The sequence below is a fragment of the Heterocephalus glaber genome, unplaced genomic scaffold (genome assembly GCF_053883595.1).
Source record: "Heterocephalus glaber isolate CG9 unplaced genomic scaffold, H.glaber_assembly_v1.0 deba00001429, whole genome shotgun sequence".
In the NCBI taxonomy this organism is placed as follows: Eukaryota; Metazoa; Chordata; class Mammalia; order Rodentia; family Bathyergidae; genus Heterocephalus; species Heterocephalus glaber.
This window is the reverse complement of record NW_028258294.1, coordinates 18682250-18698697: the sequence shown is the minus strand read 5'-3', so window position 1 is coordinate 18698697 and position 16448 is coordinate 18682250. Positions and strand designations below refer to the sequence as shown.

The 16448-nt window shown below is 36.6% G+C and overlaps 1 protein-coding gene across 1 annotated transcript; it reads left to right on the top strand.

Annotated features, from left to right (window-relative positions):
* The first annotated feature begins 3932 nt into the window (after nucleotides 1-3932).
* Mmp1 (matrix metallopeptidase 1) lies at nucleotides 3933-12030 on the top strand. Its single transcript, XM_087212237.1, has 10 exons — nucleotides 3933-4034; nucleotides 4502-4746; nucleotides 4836-4984; nucleotides 5233-5373; nucleotides 6666-6821; nucleotides 6976-7105; nucleotides 9071-9204; nucleotides 10589-10751; nucleotides 11515-11618; nucleotides 11796-12030. The coding sequence occupies exons 1-10, from the start codon at nucleotides 3933-3935 to the stop codon at nucleotides 11900-11902; spliced, it is 1431 nt and encodes a 476-aa protein (XP_087068363.1). The 3' UTR covers nucleotides 11903-12030.
* The last annotated feature ends 4418 nt before the right edge of the window (nucleotides 12031-16448 follow it).

Sequence of the window (16448 nt, the reverse complement as noted above, 5' to 3'; positions counted from 1 at the left end):
TTACATTGCAGCAACTCAGGTTTTAGCAATAAACTGTTCCATTTTAAAATGCATCATTATTATCTAAACTGTGTATTACAGAATAAAAAGTACATGTTAAAGAAATGAGAGATTTATACTAATCGATATCATATACTTTTGAAAAGTAAATTTTTATTACTGAATACTGTATAGAAGAAAATTTGGGAAGAAAAATAAAAGCAGAGTTTTTCTATTTATATGTTTATATTCATATCAAGTAAAAGTTTAAGTTTTATGTGGTCTTTACAATGTATGCAAACATATATTTGTATTTCATTGTTGTTGGCTTTTGTTACCAATATATTACTAATCTAAAAGAGGTACATATGTTTTCTAAATTATTTTCTAAATCAAATTCTGTTTTTACTGCCCTCTACTATGTTAATATGTACTGCACTTTTCCTAAAACAGAAAAAGAAAATGATTTATTTTTAAAACTACAGCAACTGAATAGATTTTATTTGAAATTCTACGCACTAAAATCTCTAAATAAACAGATACATTCACATTTTTTAAAAAGAAAAGACTATGAAAATGGATTATGTGCTTGTGAATTCTTCTGTTTATCTTTTATGACTACATAACATCTGCTCTTGGGAATAGTCTAAAAGGTGGAGAAGTCAAAAATTACAATATAGTGATGCAGTTTACAAGATGATGTCAGTTAAATAACATCATAAATAACTGGACTGGACAGTATTATTTCCTTTTTGAAGATAACATCCAAGTTTGCAGATAAGAGTCATTCTTCTTATGCTAACTTGAATAATTTTAGTCATAAAAAAGTAAAAAATTAAAACCCAAGCATGCAATAAGACTTTGCAGACAACTGAGCCTAACAAGAAATATCCACTTTATTCAAAAATCTATTTCTGTATTTGTTTATAAACGCATAATGAGTTGAGGTGGTAAGTTTTAACTACAATTTGAAGAATTTTGATAAGGCAGAGTGAATAGTAGCTTGAAGGGAGAGTAGAGAAGTTTCTTTCCGACCAGAGGAATTGAGCAGTGGAATAGAGATATTATTATAGACAGGAGGGAATTAATGTAACAGTCCTAGTGTCTCCAGGCACTTTTTCTCCTTTAGAGGTCAAAATTTCTGTACATAGAGTCCTGTGTTAAGCCAGTGACTCTATCACTTGCCTGCTGTGACTGGGAACTTGGGGTTCATGAGTTAGTCGTTTCTATATGGAAATGACCATGAGAACTGAAGTAACAACATCCCAAGTGTCTGTTAAGTGTCTGACACACTGTATTTAGCCATAAAGCCACCACATGACTATATTAAGGGAGAATATAGAGAAGCACAGATTTTCTCACGTGATTCCAAAAACAACACAGTATTAAATAATTAAGGTTTCTGACAAAGACCATTTCAAGATTAATAGGACAAAAAAATAGAAAAAAGAATAACACTCAAATGGACTTATAACATTAGAAAAGCTGAATTTCCCAAAATAAAAAATAACAAACAAGACTGAAATTCCAAATTGACTCTAACATGGAAAATACAATCATATTTGAGTTCTTCCACAGAGAAGTCAGCATGAAACAACCAGGAAAATCATGAAACAATTTGACTGCTTGGAAAAAGTCAAAAGTTACTTATACTCACAAGAGCCCTCTTACACCTATTGTCCTCCAAAGGGATAAAGGATAGAGCAACAGCTGCCACAAAATTTAATCCAATGGGGGGCTGGGGAGGGGAGAGGGATAGGTAATCTGGATGTTAAGAGCAAATACAATTTTAACATGTTTTGATCTTTATGGAAATTGTACTAATTCTGGGCATTTCTGGGATCTGGTTGGATTGAATCTCTAGCTTTCTATTCTAGATTTTTTTTGTTGTTACTACACTGTGTATCACTATCTTCCAAATAGTCACTCAAAATACAAGGCATAAACCAAAAAGACTCCTATAAAAAAGAGCCTTAATAACACAAAACTTGTTTCTCTTTTTAAAAATTAATTTTATTGGTACATTTTAGGTATACAATATAATGATATTCATTACTGGAGATTTGTACCTTTACATGATCTATCTTGATTCTTATTTTCTTCCCCATTCCCCTGCCCTTCCTTCAACCCCTCCACCCGTCTCTATTTACAAAGACTTTGTTTCCATTTTTTCATTTTATCATGTTAATTCCATTCCCTTCTTTCTTTTCCCCTACCCCTTCCACTCATGTTTTCTTTTTTTTAAATCTCAAATAATCACACACTAGCACAGCCCAGAAGTTACATGTATATATTAGAAGTTGTGCTATAAATATCTAACTGAAAATTTCAAGATTCAGGACCACATGAATCTAAGATTGGCTTCTTAGCTAAAATTTAATTTAAAAGTTCTTATTTTAGGAGGATACATAACTGATAGTCATTTTAACCAATCAGTTTCCAATCCATGTTAGCAACTCTGAAAATTATGGTAATGGCTCTTGAGTTGGACCAGGAAAAAATGGTGGGACCTTCAGGTTGGACTTCTAGCTTCCATCAGTTAACTTCTGCTTTCATTTGATTTGCAAACTGGCTGTGAAGATTTTGTATAAGTAAAGGATACAGAAGTTTACAAGAGTTTGAAAACTTCTGTAGACTCTTGCTAGAGAAGACATTTTATGGGACTCTTCCAGGGTAATATACAATTTCTTGCCCATTTCCTGATGGTCAAGTGCTGTTTTCTTGAGTTAATTAGTAAACCTCATTTCCCAGACTCTAGGGGAACTGAAGGGTACCTCTTCACACTGACCAGATTCCCTAATATTAGGATTCCCTAATAACTGACAATAATAATTGTCAATAACTCTTTGACCTTTAAAATACAGTCTGTGTCCAAATTCTAACATACAGAGCTCCTCTCACTATTGTCCTAGCCTGTGTCAGTGTCTGCTCCACTCTCCGTCTGATGCTCATGAGAAGGATTTCATTTTCCATGAGAATTTCTTCCATTCCTCTTACCCTCACAAACTCACGTACTACTCTACTTAGAGGAAGAAGCTGTAGTTAAATGATTACAGAGGAAGTGAGTGCTTTCAAATCAATCCAAGATATATTGAAGCATTACTTATGAATATGATATTGTTCTTGGTATTTTGGGGAAAACAAAAAGGTCCTCAAGAAGCAAACCTAATACAGTGAGAAAGGTGGGAGGCACCATGAAGTGCTGAAGTGGGAGAATGGAGGCAAATGCCTTTCAAATTAATCCTCATTTAAACACATTCAAAAAAAGGAGGAAGGAACAGAAGTAGAGGAAGCTACAGAGATAGACCAGCTTTTCTCTCCCAGAGTAGAACATAAATTCTCATTGTACATCTTTCAGTACATACACATATATTTACTTCCATGACACTATTTCCATAGAGTACCAGATGGTTTAGCAAAGGTAAAGGGGACCCTCAAAGAACCCCAAGTGCCAACCCAACCAGTGCTTGAGCAGCTGAACATCAGTGGGAGTGCTGAATAGAAGAGGGCACAAAATGTTAGTGATTCCATCCTTGACCCTGGGAGCAAGGGGTGCACAGACACCCGGAACATTTTATAACCAGCAGCATCAAGTAGCAAAACCCGCCTTTGAAAAAGCCATGGAGTACTCTGTGCCTGTGTGTGCAACTGAGACCTTTCCCAATAGTATGGACATGTATTGGAGAAAACAAATCTTTACGTGGTGAAGATTGTCTCTCTCACAAATGTCCTGTTTGATATTAATCGTGGAATTGCTACATACTTGAAGTCTTAGTTTCTGATAACTGCTCAGGCTGTTCATTGGTAATCAAGAGGATGTTTTGAACTGTGAGTCAGACAGCCTGCGGCTTGGACTCTCTATATAAAGAGAGATCTTCCAAGGTGAGATACTACTGGAACAGTCAGGTAGAGAGCTTCTGTTTCTTGTCCTGAGGAGGAAAACAAAGATTAGCATGCTCAGTCTTCCTCTGCTGCTGCTGCTGCTCTGGAGCATGGGGTCTCATGGCTTCCCAGTATCGCCAGAAACACAAGGAGAAGATGTGGAGCTGGTCCAGGTACATACTATTTTACACATTCTAGAAATGGAAGTCGTTAGTTTTCATTTTTCTAGTGTAATATAATGGAGTTCATTTAAGGATGGATTTCCTACAAAGAGAAATGGTTTTTTGTCAGAAACAACACTTTCCCAAGCCTCTCCTTTTCCAGCTGGAGCTGAGAGGGACTGAAGAAACAGGATGCAAATCTCACTTTAGAAATTTGTAGGTTTTCAACAACTTGTAAATTTCATTCTACATGTCTTGCTTTACTGTAAAGTTCAGTCTTTTCCATAAGCAATAGTGAGTGGAATTCTACTCTGAAATTGTATTTTTTTAACCATTGATAAAGATAACAAAAATCATGCAGTCTAAACAAAAGGTTAGAAAGTAGTTCTATATCTGGATTAAAACTTCACGTCATTCATTTTTTAAAAAAATAAGAAATAGTTCCCATTCAATGTTTCAATAATTTTATTTTTTATCAGAAATACTTGGAAAACTACTATAATTTGAACAAAAGGATGCATGTTGGAAAACAAAAAAGAAGTGTTAATAACCTGGCTGAACTCCTAAAACAAATGCAGAAATTCTTTGGGCTAAAAGTGACTGGGAAGCCAGATAATGAAACCCTGAAGGTGATGAAGCAGCCCAGATGTGGGGTGCCTGATGTGGCTTTGTTCACCACCATGCCAGGGGGCCCTCGTTGGAACAAAAAGGATCTGACTTACAGGTAACCAGAGTGACTATTAGAATGAGGAACGTGTTTCCCATTAGATGGTAAGAAATAGGCCTAATGTTTCTGAATTGTGTTTTATTAAGGATTAAAAATTTCACACCAGATTTGCCAAGATCAGTTGTGGAGAATGCCTTTGAGAAAGCCTTTCGACTCTGGAGTGATGTCTCACCTCTGACATTCACCAGGATATTTTGGGGTGAAGCAGACATAATGATATCCTTTACCAGAGGAGGTAAGCTCTTCCTGTAGCATGGCAATAGTCTCACCTAACTTTCCCTTGCCCCTAACTCTCTTCAGCTTTGCAACTAGAATTCCTTGTTGAAGAGGTTATTGATCTCATGGACTGAAGGCAGGAAATTACATTATATTTGATGAAGTCAGGTGGCATCTTAGCAAAGCTAATGGTTGCTATCCTAAGTTAGCCTAAATGAGAAGCATTTGATGGTTCTCAGAATCTTTGTTGAATATTATTTCTTGCAGCTCATGGTGACAATAACCCCTTTGATGGACCTGGAGATACACTTGCTCATGCTTTTGGACCAGGTCCACGTCTAGGAGGGGATGCTCACTTTGATGAAGATGAAATGTGGAGCAATGAAAAGTGGACCAAGGATTTGAGTAGTAAGTCAATCAATTTTATTACTCTCAATTCCCCTGCCCTTTCATGGTTCATTTCAATATTGGTTGACTTAACTGACAGAATGAATTAATAGAAATAGGCATTTTTCCATTACCACTAAGAAAATGGAATATTTAGAATAGTATAAGAGAGGTTAGCTTTGCTAGTATAACTTCTTATTGGTGACAAATACACCACTCTAAAATTTCCATTAAGAAAGTATTGAAAACTTCAGGCTTTGCTTGTAGATATCTACTTTGTATCTTCTTTATGAGAAAGGTACAGCAAAATTTAACAGTAGTAGGAAGATAATGTGGAAATTAAGGGGGATAGCCCTTCTGTGTTATCCAAGATTTCCAGCATTAAGCATTTATCAATTTAGTAAATAAGAAAAATACTAAATTTTAATAAAACCTTATTGGTTCTCTGTGAAATAATATATACCAGCTAATCATGAACAAAATCGACTCATTTGTGCTAAATTCTCAGTCAATTTGTCTTAATTTTATCAATATAATCCTAAAGTCTAGGTTTGGACATCTCTTTTTATTATTAATTAAAGAATGCCTCCCACATTCAGAAAAAAAGTTTTATAAATATATGTACATATATATGTATATAAATGTATATACATTTTGAAATATATATATATTTAAAAGGTAACCAAGAAAATAGAATTAGTCCTTATAGAATTGTAGATTGCTGGGCATGGTGGCATACACCTATAATCCCAGCACTCAGGAGCCTGAGGTGGGAGGATTACTGAGAATTTGAGATGACCCTGGGCTACATAGTGAGACCCTGTTTCAAGAAACAAATAAACAAAAAAATTATAGATTATTTCTTTTTTTGGTATTAAATTCTTTTATTGGTACATTGTAGGTATACAACACAATTACATTTCTCATTGGGAATTATACCTTTACATAATGCAACTTGGTTCTTATTTTTTCCCCATTCCTAGCCCTCCCTTCACCCCCTCCATCCTTCCCTATTTACAAAGACTTTATTTCCATTTTTTCCATTTCTCATCATTTTTTCCTTTCCCTTCTTTCCTTTCCCCTGCCCCTCTCACTACCCCTACCCCTTTGGACCTTTTATTCCTATTTTACATTATTGATTGTTCATTCTAATCATTGGTACATTTTAGGTATACAATATAATGACATTCATCATTGGAAATTTGCACCTTTACATAGTCTCTCTTGGTTCCCATATAGATTATTTCTTAAATAAATGCCTCAAAACTGAATACATTTTAAATAATTGAAAATGGGTTTTCTTAACCTTTTAGAGATCAACTTGTATCTCACTGCGGCTCATGAATTTGGCCATTCCCTTGGACTTGGTCATTCTTCTGACACTGAATCTTTAATGTACCCCGTCTATTCCTACAATGGTAATGTTCAATTAGGTCAAGATGACATCGATGGCATCCAAAAACTATATGGTGAGTAAGAAGAAAAATGTTGTGAACAAGGACTGGTCTTTATACCTATTACAAATAAAACAAACCATTAGCTGTATCTTTTAAGAAGCTTTCATTGTTTATGCAGTTTCCCAACACTAGGCAAAACTAACTCCAGTTTTCTTATTTTCCTTAGGACCTCCCAAAATTCCCTTGGGAGGAGAGGAGGAGAAATTAGGCTTAAAAGCTCCAGATGTGTGTAATAGTCAGGTAACCTTTGATGCTGTAACTACACTTCGGGGAGAAATAATGTTCTTTAAAAAAAGGTAAGATCTCTCAGTTCTTCTTTGTGTTCTACATCATTACTATGGTCCACTAATAAGTTTCATGTACTATTTATCTTACATTGATTTATATTTATAATTATATGGTAGAAATTGCTTTCATTTACACAACATAATATACTTAAAGAAACTTATTTTTCCACGTATATTATTGGGCCATTTTGATTCTCAGATACTACCATTGAAGTAGAAAATCAGTAAATAATAATCGCATCTTACAGAGAAGGAAGAAAAGAAAAAAGAGAAAACCTTTTATGATACAGAGCTCATTAGTGACAGAGTACTTATTGGTCTTCTGACCCCTACCCAGGGCTTTTTTTTATTATGCCAATCTTGAAGATGTTAAAGAGAAATCAGTCCATTCACAGCACCATTACTCTGATGAGGCTATGTAGGCTCTCTTTAAGTATCACCCCTTCCATCCTAGAATGGATGGCCCTCCCAAAGCTTGAAGGTTCTCTGTTGCCACTGGAAGCTAAAGAGAAGGAGAAGGAGAAGGAGGAGAGGAGAAGGAGGAAGAGGAAGAGGATGAGGAGGAGGAGAAGAGGAGAAGAAGAAGAGAAGGAGGAGGAGGAAGAAGAAAGAAGAAGGAGGAGGAGAGAAGAAGAGGAAGAAGAGGGAGAGGAAGAAGAAGAAAAAGAAGAAGAAAAGAAGGAAGAGGAGGAAGAGGGAGAAGAGGGAGGAGGAGAGGAGGAAGAAGGAGGAGGAAGTGGGGAGACACCATTACTGAGAGAATCCTTGAGTTCATGAGATCTTTTAGGCAGATATGGGCAGCCACAACTTAGTGCTTCCCTCCTCAAAGAAGGATCTTGGAACTGTCTCTGCAATATGTGGATTCAAAAGGACTATGTTCTCTTGTGCACAGAACAGGCCTGCTCTTTATGCCACAGTGATTCCTACAGGACCAGGAAAAATAATACAACTTTTTGAATGACACAGCTCACAGACCAGCACAGAAAAAACTAGGGTGGGGATGGGAGGAGGGTCCTGAAAGACTTGCCTCTCTTCAGACACTCTTCTTGGAGCATGGTGGTGCTGTTTTATTACTTTGTAGTCATCTCTATCCCTAAATTCAGGTATTAGCTTTCTTTCCTAGTCTTCACTAGTTTTGAGTTTGAAAGAAGAGGCTGGAAGTAACCCATACAGGGTTCATCTCAATGTTAGGAGATGTTGAGGAAACGTGATTTAAAGGAAAGTTCAATCTAGCAGAACACATCTGTCAGAATAAGCTTTCAGGGATGACTCCAAGAAGCAGGACAACTCTAGGGTTTGCAGGAACTGAAGGGACACTGAAATGATTTAAATGTCATCACATCAAGAAGACACAGAAGGATAGAGACAGTAACTGGCTTGTCCAAGTTCTCACAGCCATGATGAGGCAGGACAGGACATAGAAGTAGGATTCTAACCTCCAAGGCCTGGAATATGGAAAACTCTCATCAACCCTCATGATACTCTGTTCAGTGCTGTTAGCCCAGTCCCTACGAACTGTTGAATCAACTTCATACACCACTAATCAAGGAACAACAAAAGTAGTGGCTGCCAGAAGCAAGTTTTAAATTAACCTTTGCTTCTTACCAGCTCTATGGCCTTAGACATCTCTTTTACTTTCCCTATCCTCAATTTCTAATACTGCCATAGGAATAATAAGGTTTTGTTTTACCATTTATATTCTTGAGGTTATTTATGCCTATTGTATTTGTGTGTTAAAAATAGTGTGACTATGGTGACTCTTGAAATTTGCCATGGTGGCAATATTTCCATGAAGAATTAAGCAGATGCTATAAACCTGGACTTCTCATGCCCCACCCCCTCCTTTGAAGGATCAGATGTTGAAAATTTATAAGCACAAGACTTGTGCCAGCAACAAGGAGCTGAGTGCTAGCCAGAGAGATTGCCAAAGATTAGATCGAAAGCTTTTTTCTTTTTCCTTATTTTCAAAATCAGGTTCTACCTTCGTCTACGTCCCTCATATTTAGAAGCTGAAATCGGTTTCACTGCTGCTTTTTGGCCACATCTGGCAAATGGATTTGATGCTGCTTATGAACTTGACTACAAAGATGAAATCCGGTTTTTCAAAGGTAAAAGTCCCAATTATTTTTCATTGTTTTTGCAACTTAATTTTTCATTTACTTTTGGGGTGAGATGTGAAGGTATTAGCTACATTCTGTCCATGGATTTTTGAAAATCAGTCTCACCAATCAAATCAATCAGAGTGCAACCTGCCTATTAAAAATTACATTATGCATTTGAGTCATTTTAAACAGAAAGAAATAATTTGAGATAGAATTGTTCTGACCAGTTTATGAATCTAGACCTATAAATGTGTTTTCTTTGCAAACTATATTTAAAACTTTCCCCATATTACTAGGAGTGCTCAGAAATAAAGTTGAGTGAAGCGGGCCAATTCTACAGAGAATGGAATAGAAGCATTTAGTTTGTGCGATTTCCTACACCCTATTTTAATACAAGCCACCTTCTTGAGTGAGGGTGAGAAAGGCCACCACGGAGCAGTCAAATGGGACATTGCCACCTTGTTGTCTGGGTGTAATTCTCCACCAGTGGGCCTGGAATCACCAGGCAGGCTAATACAAATATAGAATCTCAAATCCAGACCTTCTTTGAACAAAATCTGAATTTTAACAAGTTTCCTATCACATGCATATGCACATATGTGAAGTAATGAATTATTATGAATCAAACGGGACATATTTTTTTTCCTGTCAGAATGAAATAGAATCTGATGCTTCTGGCTTTGAAGACCATGCAAACAAATACATTTTCATATATGTTTTACATAGTACAGCAAAGATTAAGACACTTGATCTTGCCATACATGCAAAGCAAAGAATCAAAGGTCATTTCAACAGGCAAACACTTTGAAACAGGATTTCCAACCTTTGTGTTGCGAAATTAAATAGGGCTTTATATGTACAAAGTTTCAGACTGCATTTAATAAGGAGCAAATAATCATATCTGTGAACAAGAGCAACCCCTTCTTAAGAAAACAAGATTAGCTGTATGTGATATGGGGTTTACTAACTGGACACAGCATAAATTCACATATCTGGAACTGTGTTCTACTCAAATGCTATGATTTTAATCCAGAGTTGCAATTCTGCTCTGCTCTTCAGATACCATTGATTTGAACTTTATATCACTGGGGCAGTATGACAAATTCTAGCCATTTGAACATCTGTCTCTGGAAGGAACCCCTTATGAAATGGTCATAAACATTCTCAAAGCTTGCTTCAGATTAAATTGACCTAGGAAGTTTCAAAATATAACTGCTTAACTGTTCTGGAACAGGATTCCAACACTGGCTTTTTCAAAAATCTCTAGATGATTCTGATCTAGAGCTAGGACACTGTTCTAGCATGAAAAACTAAGACTTAGCTGGAATCATAGCTTATTGTCTATTGGAGCCTTGGGTGGTTTTTTACATCTCTGGTTTTTGATTGGCAGGTTACAACTATTGGGCTGTTCAGGGACAGAATGCTCTACCCAGATATCCCAGGAGTATCTACCACTCTTTTGGTTTTCCTAGGACTGTAAAGCAAATTGATGCTGCTACTTCTGATGTATACACTTGGAAAACATACTTCTTTGTTGCTAACAAGTACTGGAGGTAAAAACTGAACACAAAAAAATTAGGCTCTTGATTATGGTGCTGCACACCTGTATTCCCATCTATTCTGGAGGCTGCGGTAGGAAGACTGCAAGTTCCTGGCCAGGCTGAGCAATTTAACCAGATCCTAACTCAAAACAGAAGAGAAAAAAAAAAGGCCAGGATGTAGCTTAGTGATAAAGCACTTGCTTTGCATGCATGAGGCCCTGAATTCAACCCACACCCCCAGCACTACCAAAAATAATAAAGAAATAAGGCACCAATTCTTTCTGTACTAAAAGTTCTAGACTTATCTGGTTCAAAATGAGTCTCAGATGGCCTTAGTCAGCTGCCTTTTCTGTGAATGGCTATATCCAATCTAGCATCCATTTATTTAATCAATTAATGAGTAATCATCACACAATGCCTGTGCTGGGAGTCCTGAAAGCATGTGATATCAAATTTTAAAAAGATATAAAAATGAGCATACATCTTTATAGAGCTACTTTGGCCAAAAGGAATCACTCTTTCCTAATGTTTTACATTATTAGGATATGGTGTAGAATTTACTGGAGAATTAAAATTAGATGTTGGATTTCAAAGGGACCTTATAAATTTTCTAGTACACCCCAACATTCTATCTGTCTTCATTCAACTCCCCATTTTACAATCCCTAGAATTAAAAGTTCTTGTTAAATTCATGCTGGTGCATTTCCTGTAATGATTTTGAAAAGTCTTGATTTTTATTAAAAGGTTCTGACCCTCCTGATCATTTTCTGACCAGGTATGATGAATACAGACAATCCATGGATAGAGGTTATCCTAAAATGATAGCCCATGACTTTCCTGGAATTGGCAACAAAGTTGATGCTGTTTTCAGCAAAGATGGTAAGTGAATATAAAATCTTCCCTCCATTTTGTTTCCTTAGAAATAGCATCAGTATTGCTATTTGGAGCAGCAAATACCAAAAATATTTGTGCTGAAAACTTGAGGTTCTCAAGAATTCAAGTTAAAACTAGAAACTAGTTGCATAATGTAGTAAATCTTCTTTGTTTTACTTCTAGGATTTTTCTATTTCTTTCATGGAACAAATCAATACAAATTTAATATGAAAACAAAACAAGTGACTATACTGAAATCTAATAGCTGGTTCAACTGCAGAGGATATTGACAAACTATTACAACATTAATGAAAAACGATTTTGTGAGCCCAAGGAAGATGTTTTTCTGAAGAGCCATATATTTTTAATATTTTATTTAATATCTAGAATCAATGATCCACATAACTATTAATTTATATCTACCTCATGTTTTTATAATTAAGAGGATATTTTTGTACTAATGTAATTTAGTTCCATAATTTAGTTCTTCTGCTAAAAAGATCGAGTCTATGGTTATGGATTCACATTGGCCACTACAACTACTACTACAAAAAAAAGATCTTTTCCAGAGTATAAGATGGACTTTAGTACCATCCTGCAATATGAAAGACAACTCTTCTCACACAAAGTAAAGTATTTGTTATATGTAATAAAGCTGCCATGGTTTCTACTCCTTTGTAGGCTTTCTATTGAATTTATTATATTACTATTGCCTGATTATGAAGCCACACTTACAGAGATTAATTTTCAGATTTAAAGTGAGAAGAAACAATATGCAAAATGTTCATGGAGAAATTAGTATATCCAGAAATCAAATTTCTACATTCTTATGGAATTTATATCATAAAGAAGGGAAAATAAATCTATTCTCCTTGCCCCATATAAAAAGTCCAAAATTGGTGTTAGGTAAAAATCAGTGAAGACATAGTAGAACTTCCTTAATGGATATCACTCTCTCTTCTGAGAACACAGGAGAGACATACCTTCTCACAATCCAACTCTTGGGGAGTGGAGAGTAGCGGGGCTTCTAACTAGGTCTGGCCAATGGGTTGTGTGAAGAAGTGACAATCATCACTTCTCTTTGGTTTTTTTCCCCATTAAGTTTATTGGTACATTTTAGGTATAAAATACAGTTACATTCATCATTGGGATCTTGTACCTTTACATGAGTATCTTGGTTCTTATTTTTCCCCCTTCCCCTGCCCTCCCTTCACCCCCTCCACCCTTCCCTATTTGCAAAGATTTTGTTTCCATTTTTTTCCTTTTCTCGTATTTTTTCTTCTTCTAAAAAAAACATTTGATTACTGGTGCAAATATCTCAAGTGGTCTACTCACCTGCTGTGGTGATTGTAAAATTATGTCTTGAGAGAGTACTAGAAAATGGGAGAAGCCAGAATTGAGGGCTACTACTCCAAAGTTGCCCCGAACTTCAGTAGACTTTACTTAAGTATGAAATAAACTTATTTGCTAACCACTACGATTTTAAATTTTGCTGATTCTGCACAAGCCAGTTTGTCTAAACAAGCATTATCTAGTTTAATGTTACTAATTTAGGAGGAGTTAATGTAGGTAGGAGTCCTGAAGGCAGCTTCTGAGGCCCACAAGTTTTATGGGTAGTTCGCAGGGTACTTACAGATGTTTATAGGCTTTCCAAGTACAGAAAGAATCTTAAAAATATTATGAGATATGCAGGATTATGGGGTAGCTTTAACTCAAGGTTTTGGAGAACAATATAATTTCTTTTTTAACTAAGTATCTGTCTTTCTTTTGTAAGTAAACTTTTTTATTGAACTATAACATAAATCATAAATGTTCTTATCAATAACCTACCACAAAGTTAAGACATGTGTGCAACTCTCACACAGGTCATAAAAGAGAACACTACTAAATCTAATACAGCTAAACTCTGTTTTAGGTTGCTTCATTAAGAAGCACAGCGTGAAACAGGAATTCTTTGGTGGGCTCAATGGGAGAAGAGTGCTCAGAGGAGAATGGAATGAGAGAAATACTTGAGAGCAGAGAAAGAGCTAGAGTGTGACCTTGTGTGGGGATTGCTCAGATCTCATGAAAAGGCAATTGAATAAAAACTCAATCAGAGAGCTATTCTCACCTTGAGGCATAAGCGCCTGGCTTTTGTTCCCCTATGTTGATCAGCCATTCACCAAGATCTGGCTTGAAAAATGGAGCATAGCCTCCCAGCCAAGATTCTACTGTTTGACAAAGGAATAGGGGGACAATCAGGAGTTATAAGCCGCCAACTTGTGCAGTAGAGAGGAGGACGAATGTTCTGGTGTTACTGTCTAAACCGGGCTGGTGTCTTATGAGGTTGAAGAATGAAATTGCAAAGAATGCAATAAAGAGGAGAGTTTATTGGAGGTATAGGAAGAGAGAATGTCCCCAGTAGTCAGGAGAGGCCCCATAACAGGTGACCAGAGTGGGCTCTTTGTCTAGATTCTTTTATATCTAGGTAGCCAGGTCTCTGGCCATAACAGCTCAAGGTGAGCTAGTATATAGACTTTGGGTATGGACTGTCCATGCTCTAATATGACCTATAGAGAAACAGAACATCCAATGGCTGTGCACTGATCACACACACTCTGGCCAGTTAGGAATCTTGCTATGTAGGGAGAACAAAGCAAAATGTAGGAGGGGGTCTGTTACAGTGGTCGCTTCTCTGCACTTGTTTTTTACAGCATTCCTCAGTTCAGCATTCCTGAATTAAATAATCTATATGGTTTGAGTTAACTCTTAACCCTATGTAGATGCAGTTTTCTTCATAAGGCTGACTAGCCCAACTGCATCTTGGCTGAGTCCCTTACTGGCTGCCCATATATAAGCTAAATAGCTAAACTACCTCTTACTCTGGTACTAAGTGGGATCTGATGACGCACCAACAGCATCCACTGTTCATTCTCTATTTCCTAAAAATAACCACTTTACTGACTTACAGTGCCTTAGATTAAATCTCTCTATTTTTGAACTGAATTGGACCAGACATGTATTATTCTCTTGTATGTGCCTAATTATGATCAATACTGTTTCTGGTCTTCACTTTTTTTTATGAACTTCAGGTTTTTATCACCAGGGGCTTGTTATAAATACATAATCCTGCACATATGTAGGTGTCTTTGTGGCATACTTCCCCAAAACTAAAATTGCTGAGTCATAGACATTTTCAGATATATGTTCAGTTATTCCATGGCCTCATTTGTCTTTTATCCCGGCCACAGCATGGTGACTGGCTCTGTAACGGTCCAACCCCAACTTCTAAATCAAAAGCTATATTTCAGGCTTGTGGTATGTGCTTCTTGCTTCTTCCTTCTTCCTTCTTCTTCCTCCTTCTTCCTTCGTCTTCCTTTTTTTCTTCCTCCTTCTTCCTCCTTCTCCTTCCTTCTCCTTCTCTTTCTCCTTCTCCTTCTTTCTTTTTTGTTTTGGACTAGAGATTGAGCCCAGGGGATTTTCACTGAGCTACAGACTCAGCCCTTTTATTCTTTTTTGAAACATCTTGCTAAGTCACTAAGTTGCTCAGGCTGGGTTCAAATCTGTGATCCTCCTTCCTCAGCCTCCCAGGATTTTTGGATTACAGGCATGTGCCACCACTGCCTCTAAGGCTTTTCTGGTTTTTCTGTTGATATTACACCATAATCTCCAGTGGAACCCACTTAGAACTCATGTACACAAAACCTGAAGGTGAGAGGAATAATTATTGGTGGAGCAAATATTTTACCAAAGTGAAAAAAACAGATGAGTAAATGCATCTTCCTTTCTCTCTGTAGAAGAGTTTTCTTTTTTCCTCTTTTTTTTTTTTGCTTAAATTCTTTCATTGGTGCATTTTAGGTATATGATACATTTACATTTATCAGTGGGTGATTGTACCCGTAAATGATGTATCTTGGTTCTTATTTTTTCCCCATTACCTGTGAGCCCCTCACTCCCTCCACCTTTCCATTTTTACATAAACTTTGTTTTCATTTTTTGTCTCATAATTTTTCCTTTACCTTCTTTCCTTTCCCCTTCCCCTCCCACTTCCCCTACCCCTTTGGACCTTTTATTCCTATTTCAAATTATCAGTTATTCATTTTAATCCTTATTTACACTTTCAGTTTCTCACACTAGAGAAACTATTCGGTATTTACATGTGTGTCCTACTTATTTCACTCAAGATTATGTCCTCAATATGCATCCATTTAGCTATGTCTCTAGTTTCTCGTTCTCTATGGCTGAGTAGTACTGCATTTTATAAAAACAACCACGTCTTCTTTATCATTTCCAGCTGATGAGCACTTGAGCTGCTCCCAAGCTTTAGCTATTACAAACTGTGCCACTATAAACATGGGTGTGCATATATTGCTGTGGTATGATTCTTTTAATTCTTTGGGGAAGATACCCAGCAGGGGAATAGCTGAGTCAAATGGGACCTCTAGTCCTAGTTCTTTGAGTTATCTCCACACTGATTTCCACAGTGGTTGCACCAGTCTGCACTCCCACCAACAATGGAGAAGGATTCCTCTTTTCCCACAGCCCTGCCAGCATTTGTTATTGGTTGATTTCTTGATAGCAGCCATTCTTTCTGGGGTGAGGTGGAATCTCAGTGTTGTTTTCATCTGCATCTTTGTAATCACCAGTGATGTTAAACATTTTTTCATATGTTTATTTGCTGCTTTTACTTCTTTGTCTGAGAAATGTCTGTTCATTTCAGATGCCCATTTTTGAATTGGATCTTTGAACTTTGGGGGGGGGTCTGATATTTTTCAGTTCTTTATATATTCTAGATAGTAGTCCTTTGTCTGAGGTACAGCTGCTAAAATTTTTTTCCCACATTGTAGGTTGTCTCTT

Coding starts and splice junctions, on each gene's coding strand:
- Mmp1 (XM_087212237.1), top strand. CDS start 3,933: ATGCTCAGTCTTCCTCTGCTGCTGCTGCTGCTCTGGAGCATGGGGTCT. Junction 4,035..4,501: donor AAGATGTGGAGCTGGTCCAG/GTACATACTATT, acceptor ATTTTTTATCAG/AAATACTTGGAAAACTACTA. Junction 10,752..11,514: donor GTTGCTAACAAGTACTGGAG/GTAAAAACTGAA, acceptor TTTTCTGACCAG/GTATGATGAATACAGACAAT.